General features: G+C 44.1%; 1 protein-coding gene across 1 annotated transcript in view; it reads right to left on the bottom strand.

The window, feature by feature from the left end:
* Positions 1 to 673: 673 nt before the first annotated feature.
* STC1 (stanniocalcin 1) overlaps positions 674 to 23,605 on the bottom strand; it is a 38,780-nt gene continuing 15,848 nt past the window's right edge. The window contains exons 3-4 of the mRNA XM_070765053.1: positions 12,205 to 12,416; positions 674 to 1,668 (exon numbers count right to left, since the gene is read on the bottom strand). Of these exons, the coding sequence (XP_070621154.1) occupies positions 1,398 to 1,668; positions 12,205 to 12,416 (483 nt within the window). The 3' untranslated portion in view covers positions 674 to 1,397. The remainder of the gene's footprint in view (positions 1,669 to 12,204; positions 12,417 to 23,605) is intronic.

The raw sequence follows: 23,605 nt of genomic DNA on the forward strand, positions 1-23,605 counted from the left end.
GAACCCGCCCCTGGTCCACAGGAAGTGAATGCAAAGACATCAGCACATTTCATACACGTTGTTGAAGTATCAAGGTGGAAGTTACTTTACAGTGTCATCTTACCCCATCTGCTTACAACCTCTAGAGCAGTGTTTCCCAACCTTGGCATCTTGAAGATATCTGGACTTCAACTCCCAGAATTCCCCAGCCAGCATTTGCTGGCTGGGGAATTCTGGGAGTTGAAGTCCAAATATCTTCAAGTTGCCAAGGTTGGGAAACACTGCTCTAGACATTGTAGGGTAGTATAAGGAGAGAAAAAAAAAGATAAATAGCTAATCTTTGGCAAAGTGCCTATTTGTTAAGGAAGACCTGAAGGGGAGGACCTAGCTGTTAAGGAAAGTTCAAGACTTAGTTGTTTGTTGGTTCAGTTCTCAGGCTACCAATAATGTTTCTTCACTTAATTGGAAAGGCTCGGACAACATTCCAAGTGATCCAAGATGAACTGCTCATTTGCCGTAAGATCCTCTTTTATGATCAGAGTTTCAAGAGGTCAATGTTGATTAAAAGCAGCCATCTCGGAAACTCTCCAAAGTGAGAAAATAAAACCGTGCAGCACTGAGATAGGACACTGATATTTGCCTATGAAGCAGTACCCTTCATATCAATGGTCCCATGAGACCTACAGAAAACATATTTGTTTTAAATTTCTTCGTTTGTCTTGTCTTCCACTTAGGATAAAGCAGAACTACAGTATATCTACGTTTTCTGACTGCCAAGTCGCTTTGAGCTACAATACAAGGACAGTTTGGTGTTTGCTCTTACAATCACTTTCGAGAAAAGCTTATATTCATTCGATCTGTTGGGGCAGATCAAGGGATCCACCCTTCCATGAGGAAATGGAGCTTTTATACAGTCCTATGTTCATACAATTTGTCTGAAGGGTGAAGCGGGACCCAGGGATGAGAAGTTAAATACACTCTAGAGCTGATGACCAATCTATACTTCCATAAAAAAACACGGAGAGCCAGTTATTCCTGACTGTACCACTCCAGAATATATTAGGATTAATGGCAGAGGAGAAGTAGTAGATGCTTTCTATTTGTTCCCAATTAAAGGAGGTCCTCGTGAAATATTTTAGACTGTTGAAAGAACTATTTAAGCAAGAGTACATTTGCAATATTAAGCTTTAAACAGGCAGTTTCCTCCATCTCAACCCTTAAGTGGTACAATCCCAGGAAAACAATGCCATCTCCTTTTTTAAATTTCTTTGTTTGAATGAATGAATGAATGAATGTATAGAGTGGTTCAATGTCCTTAGAGGTCAGTTACAGTACATTTCTGGTGTATTGTGAATGCAAAAGAAAAATAAAAGAGCAATTTCTTAGTTTGGTACAACTGGGATTCTCTACTCATTCAGTTACACACTCTCTGAAGAGTCACGCTTCACGTGAGCTGGTGAAGTCTCCTCGCCCCGGAGATTCCTCAAATAGATTTTTAACTTTTGAGGCTCCGCGATGCGTCTCCGGTTGAAGTCTGCTCTCGGGTGAATCTGTCCGCAGCGATCTGTCTGCAGGAGATGGAACAGGCTGGCCATGTTTGGTCCAATTTTGGCCATCAAACTGTCTTTAATGGTCCCGACGGTCTCTTCCCCACATTCCAGCAAACTTCTCACAAGTTTGCTGTAATACCTGCATAAAGACAATATCAGTTAGTATGCCGTAAAGATTGTCCCAGGCTCAACAGAGTTCATAGCATTCAGAAGACAAATCACAGTGATACCTCTACTTACGAACTTAATTCGTTCCGTGACCAGGTTATTAAGTAGAAAGGGGTGTAAGAAGAAGCAATTTTTCCCATAGGAATCAATGTAAAAACAAATAATGTGCGCGATTGGGGAAACCACAGGGAGGGTGAAGGCCCTGTTTCCTCCCAGGAGATTCCTAGAGAGGCCCCACGGAGGCTTCTCCCTGCCTTTTCTGGCCCTGTTTCCTCCCAGGAGATTCCTAGAGAGGCCCCACGGAGGCTTCTCCCTGCCTTTTCCGGCCCCGTTTCCTCCCAGGAGATTCCTAGAGAGGCCCCACAGAGGCTTCTCCCTGCCTTTTCCGGTTACAGTTTCGGAGGCTCACGTTTGTAAGTGGAAAATGGTTCTTGAGAAGAGGTAAAAAAATCTTGAACGCCTGGTTCTTATCTAGAAAAGTTCGTAAGTAGAGGCCTTTGTAGGTCGAGGTACCACTGTATTCGTAATGTCAGTGGAGATTCTCAATCATCGAGGTCCTGGTTGTCATAGAGGTGCTTTTTCAAAAAGGCAACTGGACTTTGTTTTCTTTTCCTTTGAAGGAAAAGAATCTTGCATGAGAAGTGAAACATTTCAAAGGGAAACAAAAACCATCACGAAAATCCAGTTGTCAAAATAGAATAGAATAGAATAGAATTTTATTGGCCAAGTGTGATTGGACACACAAGGAATTTGTCTTGGTGCATATGCTCTCAACGTACATAAAATAAAAGAATCATGTGGTACAACACTTAATGGTTGTCATAGGGGTCAAATAAGCAATTAAGAAGCAATATTAATAAAAATCTTAGGATATGGAGGAGTTACAGCAAAGGGAAAAGGAAGGGAAGAGGGGAGTTAGAAGAAAGAAAAGAGAGAGAGAGAGGAAGAGGAAAGGGAAGAGACGAGAAGAGAGTAAGGAGAAGGAAGAAAGGTCTGTATGAGATAGAGAGGGAGGAAGGTAAAAAAGCAACCTTGAACTAATAAAGCAATAAGATAGAATATATTTGTAAAGATTTTGTTTTTGGTTCTGCAACCTAACAAGCCCGACACAGACTTAAGAGGATAATAGAACTGCAGGAAAAACAATTGCTGCCAACCTGCCTTCCATTGAGGACTTGTATACTGCATGAGTCAAAAAGAGGGCCGTGAAAATATTTACTGAGCCTTCGCATCCTGGACATAAACTGTTTCAACCAAAACAAGAAAACCCAGTTGCCTTTGGTAAGAAATCACCTTCGGGCCTTCTAATGGGACCTGCACGTTGGTTCATTAAAAAGCACAAATATATCACACCCTCCCTGCCAGAGGTGGGCCACTAAGGTGGATCGGTGACGTGTGTTCCCCCACTGTGGCTCTGAGTGCTAGCGGAGTCCAGCGCAATTATGCTACTGTACCTGGGCAGGTAGCGAAATTATAATAATAATAATAATTTATTAGATTTGTATGCCGCCCCTCTCCGAAGACTCGGGGCAGCTCACAACAACAATAATAACAATGTTACAATAGAATGTTACAATAGAAACATTAGATTTGTTTCTATTGTAACAAATAGCTATTAAAAAACAGCTAAAAAACCCATAATTTAAAAACCATGCAACACACACATACCATACATAAAATGTAAATTCCTGGGGAATGTTTCTCTGTTCCCCCATGCCTGGCGATACAGGTGGGTCTTAAGTAATTTGCGAAAGACAAGGAGGGTGGGGGCAGTTCTAATCTCTGGGGGAAGTTGATTTCAGAGGGCTGGGGCCGCTACAGAGAAGGCTCTTCCCCTGGGGCCCGCCAAATTGTGCGCGGACACACAGGTGTGCCACCTGCCCAGGTGCAGTAGCATACTCCACTAGCGCTCAGAGCCACAGGGGCAAGCACACATCACTGTTCCACCTTAGCAGTCCACCTCTGCTCCCTGCCAACTTATCAGGTCAAGTCCATGTGTCTGACCAGAATGCAGCATCTCCTGAACTAACTAACCAATGGCATCTTTTAAAAAGCCCTTCCCAACTTGAAAGCAGCTGCGCAGCCCTTTCTGTGACAAAGGAAGTGTTTTAATCAAGTGGAGGCCCTTTTCCTACCCAGCAACTGTCTGAAGTCACATTAGAGTGACATAGCAACACGAGGAAGGCTAAATCTCAGGCATTGTTCCCATAGATTTGCCTCCGAGGCCTCGGGAAGTCAGCTCCTCCAATGATCCAGACACTGGCGTCTTAAAAATCTGAAATATTTTTCCAGCCCTATAATAACCGCTCCAGACATGCAAGTCATATTTTCATATACGGAGGGGGAAATTTTCACAAGCAGGGGCTAAGAACCTGTTTTTAGTGTGCCACATGTCAATTTTTGATGGGGAAAGCGAAAGGAGGCAAGTTTAAATCCCATTGGATTATGGGTCCTCTTTGCTGTTTCGCTCAGGGACTAGCGAAAGGAGCACCTTTATTAAATTGGTCAAAGTCAAGAATGCTTTCTGTGTCATTTTAACCTAAGGGCAACAAAAGACTTCCAGACTCTGCTCATCCGGAGTCAATTAACTCGAAATGGCAAATAGCGTTTAAGAGATGGAGCTAAAGCTTAGGAAATTGCTTGGCCTCCACTGCAAAATCTTCCTCTTTCAATTCCTCTGAAGTACAGGAAGGAAAGGCAGGAGAGACCCAGTATGTTGTCATCATTATGGGGGACCTACACTTCAAATCCATTCTTGGCCAGGAAAGTACGCCGAGTGCCATAGGCAGATAAAATGGAATTGAAATCTTGGGAGAAAAGGAGATCCGAATTTAGATCATAGCCATAGGCAAATTCTCTGAGCATTCAAGAGGGCTAAACAAATGCGAAAAATATAAAGGACTGATCATAATAATATAATACAGTGATACCTTGTCTTACAAGCTAAATTGGTTCCAGGACGAGGTTCTTAAGGTGAAAAGTTTGAAGACGAAACAATGTTTCCCATAGGAATCAATGGAAAATCGATTAATGTGTGCAAGCCCAAAATTCACCCCTTTTGCCAGCCAAAGTGCCCGTTATTGCACTGCTGGGATTCCCCTGAGGCTCCCCTCCATGGGAAACCCCACCTCCGGACTTCTGTGTTTTTGCGATGCTGCAGGGGAATCCCAGCATGAGAATCCCAGCATTGCAAAAACGAGCGCTTCACTGACAACGGAAGTCCGGAGGTGAAGCTTCCCAGCAAAGGGAGCATCAGTGAAATTGCAGCATCACAAAAACACCGAAGTCCTCGAAACCCCACCTCTGGACTTCTGTGTTTTTGCGATGCTGTGATTTCACTGAGGCTCAGTTAATGCTCTCATTAGTGAGACGTCAGAGTCAAAGGAGGATCCACTTGTGGATTGCCGTATGCACAGGCTTGTGACAAGAAAGGAGCAGCTGCGCAGACGTCTATGCAGATAAGGGAAAACACCTGTGTCAGAGGCAATTATGTTAATGTGTTTGGGGATAAATTACAGGCATTGGGGAATGTGCATGTGGGCATTTATCCATTGGAGAAAGACCATTGCTACTGTTTGGATTGTTCCAGGACTTCTATTGACTTTTGTACACTTCACAGTTAAATAACTCTTGTGGACTCATTGAACGGGGTGGCTGTGAAGATTCACAGCTGCCTTATATTGATTGTTTTGTATTTTGCTGCATTCCAGGACTGTTATCTGGGTGAGAGAAATTTGGCTCTTTTTTAGAGTGTGTGCTCACACAACTGTTTGGATAAACTACTTTCATTTTTTCTCTGACGGTGTATGTGTGTTTGAATATGCATTCTTAACTCACTGGAGGCTTTTAGTAAAGGTCCTGGCATAACAAATATATATGAGAAACCCACATCATATATGTTGTGGTTAGCTCTGGCCCAGCTCCTGCCCCAAGGACTGTGGATGTGGGGGAGACATCCACATGCTGCAGGCCTGTTTTGCCCCCGGTGGAATCTGCTGATGAAGGCTCCTCTGACTAAGAAGACATGAGTTACAGGGAGGAGGAGATTGCGGCAGACATCTCAGAAGGAGATCAATTATCTAGCTCCTCCTTGGATTCAGAACAAGAGTTAATGATACAGCCACACATGCGGAGAGCGATGCATAGGCAGCAACAACTGAGAGATTATTATCAAAGAAAATGAGGCCACCTGTGGTTGGGTGGGGCTGTGGTAATTAGTCAGGCTGCTATAAATAGCAGCCTGTGGGTTTGGCCATTGTGGAGGATTATCTGATCGTTGTGTTTCGTGACTGCTTTACTGACTTTGACCTTTTGTGTGCTGATTTTCCCCCGCTTTGAAACTAAACCAGAGCAAAGTGTGTTTCACTTTGTGAAAGAAGAAGGACTGTGAATTGCCTCACAGCTGCAAGCTAAGTATCACAGAACTGATAAGGGACTTGTACAAATTACCAGTTTGTTTGGAGACGAGTGCTCTTTGCTATCCCAAAAGAGGGCTTGGTTTAAGTGAATTTTCATTATAAAGAACATTGGTTTGAATTTTCAAACGTGTGTGTGTCTGCAATTTGTACCTGTGAATTTTTGGGAGGATTCTACCAGAGAGCCCGACAGAACACATATATATATATGAGAAACCCACTATTGGAATCGGTTCTATTCCATCTATAGTTCTGAATCATTCACTTCCAGTTGCACCCTCTCAAAATGCTGTCAGCTCCAGTAATCTTCCCAAAGGAGACATGAAAGAGCACGGAGAATCCAGGATATGATTTTCCCTTCCCTCCGGGGTTGAGCGGAAAATCTTTTACTTCACTGCGGATTTACCCAATTCGAACTTCCTGAATAGTCTGACCTCATAGAATCTGAACATTTCCTATATCTAGCCTACGTTTCTGGGTCATTAAAGGAACTTAGTCTTGGCTGTAGTATGATTTAAATTCAGAAAAGCCGCCATCCAGATCAAGTGTGAAGATTATCTTTTGATTTTGCTTTTTTTTTGTTTTTAAATAAAACTGCCCTGAGAACGGCAGAATTTCAGGATAAAATTCACTATACGAAGCAAATATCGGTTTCCGGTCACAATTCGAAGTGTTGGTTATGACCTATAAAGCCCTTCAAGGCATTGGACCAGAATACCTCCGGGACCGCCTTCTACCGCACGAATCCCAGCGGCCGATAAGGTCCCACAGAGTTGGCCTTCTCCGGGTCCCGTAGAACAAACAATGTTGTTTGGCGCGCCCCAGGGAAAGAGCCTTCTCTGTGGCGGCCCCAGCCCTCTGGAATCAACTCCCCCCGGAGATTAGAACGGCCCCCACCCTCCTTGTCTTTCGCAAGTTACTCAAGACCCACCTATATCGCCAGGCATGGGGGAATTAAGACATCTCCCCCAGGCTTTCTTATATTTTATGTTTGGTATGTATGTGTTGTATGGTTTTTAAATTGTTGGGGTTTTTTAATGTAATTTTATTATTAGATTTGTTCCATTGGTATACTGTTTTTATTATTGTTGTGAGCCGCCCCGAGTCTTCGGAGAGGGGTGGCATACAAATCTAATAAATTGAATTGAATTGAAATATGTTAAATGGCTAAATAAGGTTCAGGAGGGAAGTGTTTTTAATAGGAAAGTGGACACAAGAACAAGGGGGCACAATCTGAGGCTAATTGGGGGAAAGATCAGAAGCAACGTGAGAAAATATTATTTTACTGAAAGAGTAGTAGATGCTTAGAACAAACGTCCAGCAGACGTGGTTGGTAAATCCACAGTAACTGAAATTAAACATGCCTGGGATAAACATATATCCATCCCTCCACTCGAAACAGAATATCCTACGAAAATAGACTAACAATCCTGGGTCTTGAAAGCCTAGAACTACGGCGCCTAAAACACGATTTGAGTATTACCCACAAGATCATATGCTGCAACGTCCTACCAGCCAATGACTACTTCAGCTTCAACCGCAATAACACAAGAGCACGCAACAGATTCAAACTTAATACGAACCGCGCCAAACTTGACTGTAAAAAATATGATTTCAAACAATCGAGTTATCGAAGCGTGGAACTCATTACCAGACTCAATTGTGTCAACCCCTAACCCCCAATACTTCTCCCTTAGACTCTCCACGATTGACCTCTCCAGGTTCCTAAGAGGCCAGTAAGGGGCGTACATAAGTGCACTGGAGTGCCTTTCGTCCCCTGTCCAACTATCTTTCCTTTCCTTCACCTATCTTATATATTCTCTTCCTTTCATATAACCTCTCCTCTAAGTTCACTTTCACCCTCTTTTATATTATCACATGTCTATTTTTCTTCCTATGTATTTGTATATTGGACAAATAAAATCCTAAGATAAAATACAGGAAATAGTATGAGGGCAGACTAGATGGATCATGGGGTCTTTTTCTGCCGTAAATCTTCTATGTTTCTATGTTTCTTAAACCTTCCTTCCTGTATCACAAATGTCACTTCAGGGTAAAACACAGGAAGATGTGCTGACTTTTTAATGACATCCTGCTCGACTCTATCACCAACTTAGCCATTCTTAGTTTCTTTAAAGGGGGTGTGGGAAGTGTCAACTTACTGACTAGGAAATCCTGTTGGGTTTATTTCTAGCTGTAGTATTAGCCTTTTATTTCAGTCACTCAACCCCCCCTGCCATAAATAAACAAATAAACCCCAAACCCCACACGTTTTAAGAACACCCTGTGACTCCGTGATGGCCGTTCTTTCGATAATGTTTTCAGGAAAAATAGAACAAGTCAAATGTTTCATTTGCAAATCAGTTTCATTAATTGAATTCATCCTTTTATCCATCGAAGAGATGTAATATTAGAAACATAGAAACATAGAAGTCTGACGGCAGAAAAAGACCTCATGGTCTATCTAGTCTGCCCTTATACTATTTTCTGTATTTTATCTTAGGATGGATATATGTTTATCCCAGGCATGTTTAAATTCAGTTACTGTGGATTTACCAACCACGTCTGCTGGAGGTTTGTTCCAAGGATCTACTACTCTTTCAGTGAAATAATATTTTCTCACGTTGCTTTTGATCTTTCCCCCAACTAACTTCAGATTGTGTCCCCTTGTTCTTGTGTTCACTTTCCTATTAAAAACACTTCCCTCCTGGACCTTATTTAACTCTTTAATGTATTTAAATGTTTTGATCATGTCCCCCCTTTTCCTTCTGTCCTCCAGACTATACAGATTGAGTTCATTAAGTCTTTCCTGATACGTTTTATGCTTAAGACCTTCCACCATTCTTGTAGCCCGTCTTTGGACCCGTTCAATTTTGTCAATATCTTTTTGTAGGTGAGGTCTCCAGAACTGAATACAGTACAGTGGTCCCTCGATTTTCACGGGTTCGAACTTCACGAAACGGCTATACCACGGTTTTTCAAAAATATTAATTAAAAAATACTTTGCTGTTTTTTTCCCTATACCACGTTTTTCCCCGCCCGATGACATCATCTGTCATCGCCAAACTTTCATCCGCCTTTAATAAATATTTTTTAATAAACTTTAATAAATAAACATGGTGAGTAATGATCTAAATGGTTGTTAAGGGAATGGGAAATGGTAATTTAGGGATTTAAAGTGTTAAGGGAAGGCTTGTGATACTGTTCATAGCCAAAAATAGTGTATTTACTTCCGCATCTCTACTTCGCGGAAATTCGACTTTCGCGGGCGGTCTCGGAAGGCATCCTCCACGAAAATCAAGGGAACACTGTATTCCAAATGTGGTCTCACCAGCGCTCTATATAGCGGGATCCTAATCTCCCTCTTCCTGCTTGTTATACCTCTAGCTATGTAGCCAAGCATCCTACTCGCTTTCCCTACCGCCTGACTGCCCTGTTCACCCATTTTGAGACTGTAAGAAATCACTACCCCTAAATCCTTCTCTTCTGAAGTTTTTGCTAACACAGAACTGCCAATACAATACTCAGATATTGAGGTACAATGAGCTCCCCCAACCTGCCACACTGTAGACCAGTGATGGCGAACCTATGACACGCGTGTCAGCACTGACACGCGTAGCCATTTTCAGTGACACGCGGCCACCGGAGAAACTGACTAGACGGAGCCAGAGAACGGGAGTGAGAACAGGCGAGAGAGGCAGGCAAAAGCTGCGTCTTCTTCGGGGCGGGAACCTTTTCTACCTGGAACCTTGTTGCTTCTCCTGCACTACCGGGCGGAAACGGTGACTTGGCAGTATAGGCGGCGCACAAGCAGTGAAGAGGGTGGGTAATAAGGGGCGGAGCTGCCGGGGCAGGACAAGACTATGGCGGAGACCATTGTAAGTTCGGCTCATTGAGGGGACGAAGCCTGGAAGGGGGGCTCCTTACTCTCTTCTCTCAGCCCGCCCCGGGGGGGGGTTCCTCCCTCCTGTCTTTTGTCATTGTGAGGCGGGGGGAGTGGGGTAAGGAAGGCTCCGTGCTCAGGTCTATCCCTTGGCTTCCCCCCCCCGGCGCCTACTCGGCTGGGGGCTGACAGCTCTGCCTTTGAAGGTGATGGGAGGCACCAGCCCGTGGTGGGGTTTGTTTTCCTGTACCGTCTCCCTTGCCAGGTTTGTGGAAGAGCAGGGGGATTGCGGGGACACCCTCCCCCCCCACTGAACGAGGAGGGGGGGCTGCTGCAACTGAAGAGAAGGGGCCCTCCCACCTTCATTGAAATATCAGAGCTTTAAAGCCAGTTTCGTAATATTTCCCCCCCCCCTCCAAAACAAAAAAGTGTAACTGGGCAAGATGGACCAGAAATGGAAGAATTTTTCAAAAGCAAAATTCCTCTCATGATACATAGAACAAGAATCTCTATCTAAAGGGTTTTTTTTTGTATTTTTAAATTTAATTTAATTTAATATGCCACACAACTCCCGGAGGACTCTTGAAATATCGGGCTACTTTTCCTATAATCCCAAAATGATATGTTCATAGGAGTTGTAGTCTAATACATTTAGAAGGCAACAAAAACTTGAAAAAGCTGACAAAGTTTCTGTGACTTCGAATTTCTTTTCTTTTCGCACCCTAATTATTTTGGATCTAGGTTCAATATCAACATTACTTGCAATAAATTAAGATAGAAGCATCCATAGGATATATGACTTCCTGCCCATGTTCCCTTAATTATTATATTACTTTGTGTGCCAGACAGAGTAAATCATGTGTGTGTCCTGGTGGATCACTTGTTTGGGGTTTTGAAAGTAGGAAACTATTCAGTAAATAAGTGAAGCTTTGACTGTGTTAGAAATATCACAAAATTATGGGGTTTTTTCTCAAGGTGACACACCACCCGAGTTATGCTCGGTTTTTTGGCGAATTTTGACACACCAAGCTCAAAAGGTTGTCCATCACTGCTGTAGACGTTGCTTAACCTCACTAATAGTAGCTGTGGCTATCCTCAGAGCTTCCCATGGGTTGTTTCATTAAGTGAAAGAGGAATAACACTTGGCAAGTACAGAGCTCTGCCTTCTCTTTGACCGCCAAGTGACAAGAGAAACTAGTCACGAAAAGCAGTTTATATACACTGTTGAAAAACCTAAAGGGAACACTTAAAAAACAGAATATAACTTCAAGTAAATCAAACTTCTGTGAAATCAAACTGTCCACTTAGGAAGCAACACTGATTGACAGTCAATTTCACATGCTGTTGTGCAAATGGAATAGTTGTGCAAATGAAATATTCAATGAGAATATTTCATTCATTCAGATCTAGGTTGTGTTATTTGAGTGTTCCCTTTATTTTTTTGAGCAGTGTATTTAAGTACACTAGAATAAATAAACACATTATATATTAACTTGTAGAGATGATCTGCCTTTCACACAAGGAACTCCAGTTTGCTCTAATGGTTAAGACCCCAAGCTAGAAAGGAGGAGACCATGGGTTCAAGTCCTACCTTAGTCATGAAAAGCCAGCTGGGTGATTTGAGCCAATCCCTCTCTCTCAGCCCAACCCACCTCACAGGGTGGTTGTTGTTGTTGTGAAACTATGAAGTGTGTTGGATATGTTTGCCACTGTGAGTTATTTGTAAAAAAGCTAAAAATAAAGGTGGGTTACAAACCAACTAACAAATAAAATCTATGGTACTGGTACATGGTGGACCACATCCACTTCGAAATTATGGAAATAAGATTAAATAACTTTGATGAAAATAAATTGGAGAAGCTGATGGCACGATGGAATAAGGTGAAAAATTATATCTTAAGTAGAATTTATGACGACAACGTGAAAAATAAATTCCAATCACTTTTTGTAGGTAAAGAAATGTAAACCGGAGCTAAGGAAGAAATTGAAACGTATTGCAAATAATTTAACCCCCTAAATGGTGGTGGGGTTTATTGGTGTTGGGCACTTTTTCTTAAAAAAAATTTTTTTTTGTTTATTTGTTGCAATAAAAATTTAATAAAAATATATTTAAAAAAAAACAAAAACCAACAAATAAAGTCTTCTTGGCCAGGGACTTGAACATTCCTCAGTCAATTTAACTGTTCATTTAAAGGAGAATCAAACCTACCTGTTTGAGAATTGGTTTGGGAGTTGGACCACTTCCGTGATGGCTTCTGGATTCCTTTTTGCAACGCCGCAGATGTCCAGCTTGCTATAACATTCTTCCTGCACTTCAGAAATCATACGCTGGAATGTAGAACATCGGCGAATGGCCAGAAAGACCTTGGAGGTGACGCCATTGGCAATGCATTTCAGACTCTCCTTTACAAAGGCCTTCCCCTGCAGCAAGGAAGACAGGAGCATGTAAGGAACTAGGCTAAAACCCATGGGGCAGCAACTGCGTTGAGGATGTTACCTAGTGAATACAATGGAGAGTGTCCAGAAATATTTCACAAGAAGAGTCCTGCACTCCTCCGCTCGCAACATAATACCTTATAGAAACATAGAAACATAGAAGACTGACGGCAGAAAAAGACCTCATGGTCCATCTAGTCTGCCCTTATACTATTTCCTGTATTTTATCTTACAATGGATCTATGTTTATCCCAGGCATGTTTAAATTCAGTTACTGTAGATTTACCAACCACGTCTGCTGGAAGTTTGTTCCAAGGATCTACTACTCTTTCAGTAAAATAATATTTTCTTATGTTGCCTTTAATCTTTCCCCCAACTAACTTCAGATTATGTCCCCTTGTTCTTGTGTTCACTTTCTTATTAAAAACACTTCCCTCCTGAACCTTATTTAACCCTTTAACATATTTAAATGTTTTGATCATGTCTCCCCTTTTCCTTCTGTCCTCCAGACTTAATATTTTAATTAATTGGATTATGTATTGGATTGTTTTTTCACTTGTTGTGAGCCGCCCCGAGTCTTCGGAGAGGGGCGGCATACAAATCCAAATAAATGAATGAAATGAAATGTAATACAGATTGAGTTCATTAAGTCTTTCCTGGTAGGTTTTATGCTTAAGACCTTCCACCATTCTTGTAGCCCGTCTTTGGACCCGTTCAATTTTGTCAATATCTTTTTGTAGGTGAGGTCTCCAGAACTGAACACAGTATTCCAAATGTGGTCTCACCAGCACTCTATATAGCGGGATCATAATCTCCCTAGTTGTTCATAAAATGTAGTTCATAAAATCATATACCAATCATATCCTTCCTGCTAATGACTACATCACCTTCAACCACAGCAATACACGAGCACGTAATAGATTCAAACTAAATGTAAACTGCTCTAAACTCGACTGCAGAAAATATGACTTCAGCAATAGAGTGATCAACACCTGGAATGCACTACCTGACTCTGTGGTTTCTTCTCCAAACCCCAAAACTTCAACCTTAGATTGTCTACAGTTGACCTCTCCCCATTTATAAGAGGTCTGTAGGGCATATATAAGGGCACCATTGTGCCTACTGTCCCTGTCCTACTGTTTTATTGTCTTTTAAAAAAATATTACTTTTTACTTATGTTATGCTATGTTATGTTATTTATTTATTTATTGGATTTGTATGCCGCCCCTCTCTGGAGACTCGGGGCGGCTAACAGAAATAATAAAACAGCATATAATAATCCGATACTAAAAAGAGTTAAAAACCCATTATTATAAAAACCAAACATACATACAGACATACCATGCATAAAATTGTAAAGGCCTAGGGGGAAAGAGTATCTCAATTCCCCCATGCCTGGTGGCAGAGATGGGTTTTAAGCAGCTTACGAAAGGCAAGGAGGGTGGGGGCAATTCTAATCTCTGGGGGGAGTTGGTTCCAGAGGGCCGGGGCCGCCACAGAGAAGGCTCTTCCCCTGGGTCCCACCAAGCGACATTGTTTATACAAACTACTATCCTATGCATGTTTGACAAATAAATAAGATAAAATAAATAAAATAGCTTGGATGATGAAACATCTGTAGGAAAACAATCAACCTCAGAGAGCACCACGGACTCCTCACATCAATTTTTGTTATGAGTTTCAAACTCCCATCATTATTCCTCAGAGTTGTTCCTGGATTGTTCTGCATTGTTCCAAGGGGCAATCAAAAAAATAGTTGGACTACAAGAGCCTCGGTAGTGCAGTACTGCAAGCTACTTCTGCTGATCACCAGCTGCCAGCAGTTTGGCAGATCAAATCCCACCAGGCTCAAGGTTGACTCATCCTTCCAAGGTCAGTGAAATGAAGACCCAGAATGTTGGGGGCAAGATGCTTCCCCTGTAAACCACTTAGAGAGGACTGTAAAGCACTGTGAAGTGGTTTATAAGGCTAAATGCTATTGCTATTATTAAAATTCAATGTGTCTTAAAAGTTGTTTAACAATGGAGCAGGTAGAATCGGGAGCTGCCCCTTTAGCTGAGAAATGATGATCTGTTCAGAATGCCTGCAGGCAGGAATCTAAACTGTGATTCCCAAAGACCATTTTCTGAGCTTATATTCTTTTCTTTCTTTCTTTCTTTCTTTCTTTCTTTCTTTCTTTCTTTCTTTCTTTCTTTCTTTCTTTCTTTCTTTCTTCCTTCCTTCCTTCCTTCCTTCCTTCCTTCCATGCCGCCCAGTGATAGGCTACCAAAATTTTTACTACCACACTGTGGGCGTGGCTTATGCATTTTGTTTCAACATCTTTCAGTGCAAATTGGGTGCTCTGTGGTGGAGCTCCAAATTTTGCTACCGGAACTGCGTTCCTGACCGTTCCCATAGGAGCCCATCACTGATGCCGCCCCCTCGGCTTACTACATTTTGATAAAAAAGATACAATATATAAAGCATTTCTAAGCCAATTAATAGAATAGTTAATTTAAAAATTATCTTAAAAACTAAACATTTAAAATCAAACAGTCACATGCATACTATCACATCAAATACATTCATTGGGCAGAAGCTAGGGTCTAATGACCCCAAGCCTGATGACATAAGTGTGTTTTCAAATTCTTACAGAAGGCAAGTGCAAATCTCTGGGGGGAGTTGATTCCAGAGGGCTGGGCCCCCCACAGAGAAGACTCTTCCTCTGGGCCCTGCCAGCCGACATTGCCTATTTATATATTAGAGTATATATACTATATACATATACACATATATACACACTATATTATATGTTGAGTCTTCGGAGAGGGATTGCATAGAAATCCAATCAATCAATCAATCAATCCACATAGACACACATCGTGGTGCAGGAGGCCAACTAGGCCACGCCCATCATGGCCACTTGACCTAGCACCTGGGCAGAGAACCCCTTGCTAAAATTTTTGAAACCCCCCCCCCTGCACCATTCACCGAAATCAGATAAGCTCTCCTTACCAAAATACACCAAGCTAACAGTAGCAAATAAGTTTGCCACAGCTGTTACTCAAACAAGGGAAAGAGAAACAGGGCTTTGGCGTTCGATAAACATGATGTACCAAGCATCTCATGTCTATTTCGGTATCCGAAAGCCCTATGCTGAGGAATGACAGTTATTCTGAAGGCTGGGGAGTTAATGTTCTATTTTTCATTAACATCAATTGTTTGCAGCCTCCCACACCTCAAGTCACAAGGGAAGGAACCTCAGTCCAGTTCCAAAATCCGGTGCAGCCAGGGACACTGCAGAGGGAGTGAAAAAAAACCCCTCCCTTTGCCAACACACAACCCTAAAGCCAGCCGAACACACCCTTCCCTCGCCAACAAATTCGGAAGCATTCTGGGAATGAGGCAGAAAAATGAAAGCCCCTTTTGAGATGTTTCGGCAGAATGGAATGGACATTGCTGGAATTCTCCAGATGAAGAACGGTGCTTCCGAATAGCATTCAAGAACTTCTTCCAAGCTTGTGTTGCTGGAAGAATCTAAAGAGTGCTTAGATTAGCCCAAAGAAATGCAGTGAAATAGTTATACAGTGGTACCTCTACGAACTTAATTCGTTCCGTGGCCAGGTTTTTAAGTAGAAAAGTTTGTAAGAAGAAGCAATTTTCTCCATAGGAATCAATGTAAAAGCAAATAATGTGTGCGATTGGGGAAACCACAGGGAGGGTGGAGGCCCTGTTTCCTCCCAGGAGATTCCTAGAGAGGCCCCACGGAGGCTTCTCCCCACCTTTTCCGGCCCTGTTTCCTCCCAGGAGATTCCTAGAGAGGCCCCACAGAGGCTCCTCCTGCATTTTCTGGCCCTGTTTCCTCCCAGGAGATTCCTTGAGAGGCCCCTCGGAGGCTTCTCTCCACCTTTTCCGGCCCTGTTTCCTCCCAGAAGATTCCTAGAGAGGCCCCACAGAGGCTTCTCCTGCATTTTCTGGCCCTGTTTCCTCCCAGGAGATTCCTAGAGAGGCCCCACAGAGGCTTCTCCTGCATTTTCTGGCCCTGTTTCCTCCCAGGAGATTCCTTGAGAGGCCCCTCGGAGGCTTCTCTCCACCTTTTCCGGCCCTGTTTCCTCCCAGAAGATTCCTAGAGAGGCCCCACAGAGGCTTCTCCTGCCTTTTCTGGCCCTGTTTCCTCGCAGGAGATTCCTAGAGAGGCCCCACGGAGGCTTCTCCCCACCTTTCCCGGCCCTGTTTCCTCCCAGGAGATTCCTAAAGAGGCCCCACAGAGGCTTCTCCCCGCTTTTTCTGGCCCTGTTTCCTCCCAGAAGATTCCTAGAGAGGCCCCACAGAGGCTTCTGCCTTTTCTGGCCCTGTTTCCTCGCAGGAGATTCCTAGAGAGGCCCCACGGAGGCTTCTCCCCACCTTTTCCGGCCCTGTTTCCTCCCAGGAGATTCCTAAAGAGGCCCCACAGAGGCTTCTGCCTTTTCTGGCCCTGTTTCCTCGCAGGAGATTCCTAGAGAGGCCCCACAGAGGCTTCTCCCTTCCTTTTCTGCTACAGTTTCGGAGGCTCGGGTTTGTAAGTGGAAAATGGTTCTTGAGAAGAGGCAAAAAAAATCTTGAACACCTAAGTCTTATCTAGAAAAGTTCGTAAGTGGAGGCATTTGTAGGTAGAGGTACCACTGTAGTATGGAATTCTTTATTGCAATGTCCAGCCTACTTCTCAACATACAACCATGGACAACCAATGATCAGCGACCTAGATTTTCAACAGCAGAACAAACATTGCAATGGGGAAGTTGGAAATACCTCTCATGTCTTTTATGGCACTTCAACGTCTAGACGAAGAGGTCTTCAAACTTGGCAACTTTAAGACTTGTGGACTTCAACTCTCAGAATTCTCCAGCCAGCTGGCTGAAGAATTTTGGGAGTTGAAGTCCACAAGTCTTAAAGCTGCCAAGTTTGAAGGCCTCTGGTCTAGAGGGCCATCAGATCAATGTACATTCTCCCTCTATAAGAAAGATTTCTGGGGAGTTCAGGTCATTTTTATGTGAACCATTTTTTCCAGGATTCAAATTTTGTTTTGATGCAGTGATAATAAGGAAAAATTGATTAAAGAACGACAGATCTTTATTTCTAATCATCATTTTCCTCAGTTATTTTCCAATAATTTTTAGAGGTCACCTACACACTGCTCCAAAAAATGAAGGGAATACTTAAACAACACAATCTAACTCCAAGTAAATCAAACTTCTGTGAAATCAAACTGTCCACTTGGGAAGCAGCACTGACTGACAATCAATTTCACCTGCTGTTGTGTACATTCAACATTGTGCAGAACAAAGTATTCAATGAGAGTATTTCATTCATTCAGATCTAGGATTTGTTCTTTGAGTGTTCCTTTTATTTTTTTTGAGCAGTGTATTTTATTTCTAGTTTTATTATATGTGATTAATTAGTATTAGATAAATGTAGTAGTGTTGCAGTGGGAGTGTTTAGCAGCCTGCACTGGCTGCTGATCGGTTTCCGGTCACAATTCAAAGTGTTGGTAGTGACCTTTAAAGCCCTACATGGCATTGGGCCAGAATACATCCGGAATCGCCTTCTACCGCACGAATCCCAGCGGCCGATAAGGTCCCACAGAGTTGGCCTTCTCCGGGTCCCGTCGACCAAACAATGTCATTTGGCGGGCCCCAGGGGAAGAGCCTTCTCTGTGGCAGCCCTGGCCCTCTGGAACCAACTCCCCCCAGAGATTAGAACGGCCCCCACCCTCCTTGTCTTTTGCAAATTACTTAAGACCCACCTTTGTCACCAGGCATGGGGGAGTTAAGTTATCCTTTCCCCCTAGGCTATTACAAGTTATGCATGGTATGTTTGTGTGTATGTTTGGTTTTTTTATAATAAGGTTTTTTTAGTTGTTTTTATTAATTGGATTGTTCATGTTGTTTTACCACTGTTGTTAGCTGCCCTGAGTCTGCGGAGAGGGGCGGCATACAAATCCAATAAATAATAATAATAATAAAATAATGTACCATATTTAATTTTATTTTACAGTTGCCGATGTAAAATTCTCTCTGTGGATCCTGATTGTAATTGCTGTCTTTTATCTCTCTCTTTTATTACTTTTGGCCATTGACCAAATAAATAAGTTTCAATTTCAGTGGGCCAAGTTGTCTCCTGGAGAAGGCAAGGTCCAGATTATTCAAAAACTTCGAGTCACCTGCATGAAGAGGACTCGTATCAGGCACAGCTGGAACATATATAGCTTTCTAACTTGGGAACAATTCAGTCTCCTTGCCAACTCCCAAGAATGGGGAAAACACATTTGTTTCCTCTTGAAAAAGAAAACTTCCTTTTCCACTCTACGAGGCGTCTTCTGCCAAAGTTTGACACAGAAGCCTGTGGGAAAAAAGTATATTGACATCCAGAGATGCTTGTCCTAGCTTGCTATCTGTAGAGCATCATTGCTTGGAACTGAAGGGCGCTGTGGGCTTTCCCAGATAGAATAGAATAGAATAGAATAGAATAGAATTTTTATTGGCCAAGTGTGATTGGACACACAAGGAATTTGTCTTGGTGCAGATGCTCTCAGAGTACATAAAATAAAATATACATTTGTCAAGAATCATGTGGTACGACACTTAATGATTGTCATAGGGGTCAAATAAGCAATGAAGAAGCAACATTAATAAAAATGTTAGGATATACGCAACAAGTTACAGTCATACAGTCAACATGGGAGGAAATGGGTGAAAGGAATGATGAGAAAAACTAGTAGAATAGAAGTGCAGATTTAGTAGAAAGTCTGACAGTGTTGAGGGAATTATTTGTTTAGTAGAGTGATGGCGTTCGGAAAAAAACTGTTCTTGTGTCTAGTTGTCTTGGTGTGCAGGGCTCTGTAGTGACGTTTTGAGGGTAGGAGTTGAAACAATTTGTGTCTAGGATGTGAGGGGTCAGTAAATATTTTACCCGCCCTCTTTTTGACTCGTGCAGTATACAGGTCCTCAATGGAAGCCAGGTTGGTAGCAATTGTTTTTTCTGCACTTCTGATTCTCCTCTGAAGTCTGTGTCGGTCCTGTTGGGTTGCAGCACCAAACCAGACAGTTATAGAGGTGCAGATGACAGACTCAATGATTGCTCTGTAGAACTGAATCAGCAGCTCCTTGGGCAGTTTGAGCTTCCTGAGCTGGCGCAGAAAGAACATTCTTTGTTGTGCTTTTTTGATGATGTTTTTGATGTTAGGTGACCATTTTAGGTCTTGAGATATGATAGAACCTAGAAATTTGAAGGTCTCTACTGTTGATACTATGTTGTCTAGTATTGTGAGAGGTGGAAGGGTTTCTCCTAAAGTCTACCACCATTTTCTACGGTTTTGAGTGTTTATTTATTTATTTATTTATTACTTGGATTTGTATGCCGCCCCTCTCCGAAGACTCGGGGCGGCTCACAACATGTAAAAGACAAATCATAAGTAATCAACAATTTAAAATTTTAAAGATTAAAAAAAAAAAAAAAAAAAAAAACCCACAAACTAACAGACTCACACACAAGCATACCATATATAAATTCAACGTGCCCAGGGGGGGGGGGGATGTTTCAATTCCCCCATGCCTGACGGCAAAGGTGGGTTTTAAGAAGTTTGCGGAAGGCAGGAAGAGTAGGGGCAGTTCTAATCTCCGGGGGGAGTTGGTTCCAGAGGGCCGGTGCCGCCACAGAGAAGGCTCTTCCCCTGGGGCCCGCCAACCGACATTGCTTAGTTGACGGGACCCGGAGAAGGCCCACTCTGTGGGACCTAATTGGTCGCTGGGATTCGTGCGGCAGGAGGCGGTCTCGGAGATATTCTGGTCCAGTGCCATGAAGGGCTTTAAAGGTCATAACCAACACTTTGAATTGTGACCGGAAACTGATCGGCAGCCAGTGCAGACTGCGGAGTGATGGTGAAACATGGGCATACCTGGGTAAGCCCATGACTGCTCTCGCAGCTGCATTCTGCACGATCTGGAGTTTCCGAACACTTTTCAAAGGTAGCCCCATGTAGAGAGCATTACAGTAGTCGAACCTCGAGGTGATGAGGGCATGAGTGACTGTGAGCAGTGAGTCCCGGTCCAGATAGGGCCGCAACTGGTGCACCAGGCGAACCTGGGCAAACGTCCCCCTCGCCACAGCTGCGAGATGTTGTTCTAATGTGAGCTGTGGATCGAGGAGGACGCCCAAGTTGCGGACCCTCTCTGAGGGGGTCAATAATTCCCCCCCCAGGGTAATGGACGGACAGATGGAGTTGTCCTTGGGAGGCAAAACCCACAGCCACTCCGTCTTATCCGGGTTGAGTTTGAGTCTGTTGACACCCATCCAGGCCCCAACAGCCTCCAGGCACCGGCACATCACTTCCACCGCTTCGTTGACTGGGCATGGGGTGGAGATGTAAAGCTGGGTATCATCGGCATATTGATGATACCTCACCCCATGTCCTTGGATGATCTCACCCAGCGGTTTCATGTAGATGTTAAATAGCAGGGGGGAGAGGACCGACCCCTGAGGCACCCCACAAGGGAGAGACCTCGGAGCCGACCTCTGACCCCCCACTAACACCGACTGCAACCGGCCAGAGAGGTAGGAGGAGAACCACTGAAGAACAGTGCCTCCCACTCCCAACCCCTCCAGCCGGCGCAGAAGGATACCATGGTCGATGGTATCGAAAGCCGCTGAGAGGTCAAGGAGCACCAGGACAGAGGATAAACCCCTGTCCCGGGCCCGCCAGAGATCATCCATCAACGCGACCAAAGCGGTTTCCGTGCTGTAACCGGGCCTGAAACCCGACTGCTGGGGACCTAGATAATCGGCTTCTTCCAAGGACCGCTGGAGCTGGAGTGCCACCACCTTCTCAACAACCTTCCCCATAAAGGGAAGGTTGGAGACTGGACGGTAGTTATTAAGCACAGCTGGGTCCAGGGAGGGCTTCTTGAGGAGGGGGCGCACAAGCGCTTCTTTATAGAGTGATGGAAAAACTCCCCTCCCCAAGGAAGCGTTGGTAATCTCCTGGGCCCAGCTCCGTGTCACCTCCCTGCTGGCCGAGACCAACCAGGAGGGACACGGATCCAGTAAACAGGTGGCGGAACTCACAGCTCCAATGGCCTTGTCCACTTCATCAGGTGTCACCAGATCAAACTCTTCCCAGACAGGTGGGCAAGTACGTGCCCCAGTCACCTCGACTGACTCGTTGTCAGTCGACTCTGCTATACAATTGGAGTCGAGGTCGGCCCGAATCCGAGCGACTTTATCAGCGAAAAACGAGTTAAAGTCCTCGGCACTACTCTGCAAGGGCTCCCCAACTCCCCCCTGATTAAGAAGGGAGCGGGTCACCCTAAACAGAGCGGCCGGGCGGGATTCCGCTGATGCAATCAAGGCGGCATGGTACGCGCATCTTGCCGCCTTGAGCGCCACTTTGTAAGTCTTAATAAAAGCTCTTACAAGTGTTCGATCAGATTCAGACCTACTCTTCCTCCATCGCTTCTCTAGACGTCTCTTCTGGCGTTTCAACTCCCGGAGCTCCTCGTTGAACCATGGAGCTCTACGGGGTCTAGCGCCACGGAGAGGTCGCAAAGGCGCAATCCGGTCAAGGGCCTCTGCTGCAGCCTCGTTCCAGGCTTTCGCAAGAGACTCTGCCGAACTGTGGACAAGTGCCTCTGGTATAACCCCAAGCGCCGTCTGAAAGCCCTCTGGGTCCATCAGGCGTCTGGGGCGGAACATCTTAATTGGTTCCGCCTCCCTGCGGGGAAGGATTGGAGCCAGGAAGTCAAGCCGTAGTAGAAAATGGTCTGACCATGACAAAGGCACTGCTTCTAAGCCCCTTAGTCTCAGACCATTACTCAGTTGCTCGGAAAGGAATACCATGTCGGGTGCGTGCCCCCCCTCATGAGTCGGACCCCGTACTACTTGAGTCAGGTCCATGGCTGTCATGGTGGCCATGAACTCCTGTGCCAACCCAGAGGTTTCGCCGAGTGACGGCAGGTTGAAGTCCCCCAAGACAATAAGTCTGGGGAACTCCACCGCCAACCCGGCTACCTCCTCGAGTAGCACAGGCAGGGCTTTTGACACGCAGCTGGGAGGCAGGTACGTGAGAAATAAGCCCACCTGAACCCCTAGGTCCAACTTCATCAAGAGTGACTCGCAACCCGCAATTTCCGGAGCAATGAGTCCACGTAGGCAAAGGCTCTCCCTGGCTATAATAGCCACTCCTCCCCCCCTTCCCTGGGGTCGAGGTTGATGCCATATCTGAAACCCAGCTGGGCAAATTTCAGAGAGAGGAACACCTCCCTCCGGGCCCAGCCAGGTTTCAGTAATACATGCCAGGTCGGCCTCCTCATCCAGGATCAGATCCCGGATGAGGAGAGCTTTGTTTACCACCGACCTGGCATTAAGCAGCAGCAACCTGAGTCCAGGGCCAGAGTTACACTCATCACCAGTACCCAAGATTGGGCTCACGGAGCCAGAACAAGGGATCGTTATTAAGCAACGGTCCCTCGTTCCCCTGGAACGGCTAACTCCGCGGCCCCCGCCATATCTGCCTCTCCCCAGCAACACAGGAATATTCCGACCCTCTGCCACCCCAGAGATCGATGCCCCATCCCCTCCCGCCTCTTGAGCGTCAGGTGGGCCAAATCTACCATTCATACTCCCACCATTCATCTCATCCATACCGTAACCCCACCCACCCCAGTCATCCCAATCATCCCGGCCATTCAGCCCATGCACACAAGTAATTCTGTCCCAGTCATCCATTTAAATTTGAACCCCCAATACTAAAAATAGATTAAATTTATAACAGTTAAAACAGTAAAAACGCTAATAAATATATAAAAAATGCAGTTTCCAGTAATTAATTAGTTAAATATTAAACAAATAAAAATATAAAAATATAAAAATAGCTAAGAATAGAATGTATTAAGATGTATTAAAAATATAGAAAAATATAGAAGAAAAAGGAGCCAGTCAGTGGTTCTTAAATAGTCAATAGCAAGGTGGTACCAAAGTCTAGGTAAATGGCTTAAGATTTTATATAATTGTCCACTTAGCAATTTTCCAGGTTTCTGGGGAAAAAAGATCACCAAAGTGCTGGCCCTGACCACTGACCAGCATCCCCAGTCCAAGTCCATATGGTTTAATTATTGTTTCCCCCAACTTCCTCAACCTTATGTTCTTCTTTTTTCTTGTCCTTT

Source organism: Erythrolamprus reginae, chromosome 12, assembly GCF_031021105.1.
Source record: "Erythrolamprus reginae isolate rEryReg1 chromosome 12, rEryReg1.hap1, whole genome shotgun sequence".
In the NCBI taxonomy this organism is placed as follows: Eukaryota; Metazoa; Chordata; class Lepidosauria; order Squamata; family Dipsadidae; genus Erythrolamprus; species Erythrolamprus reginae.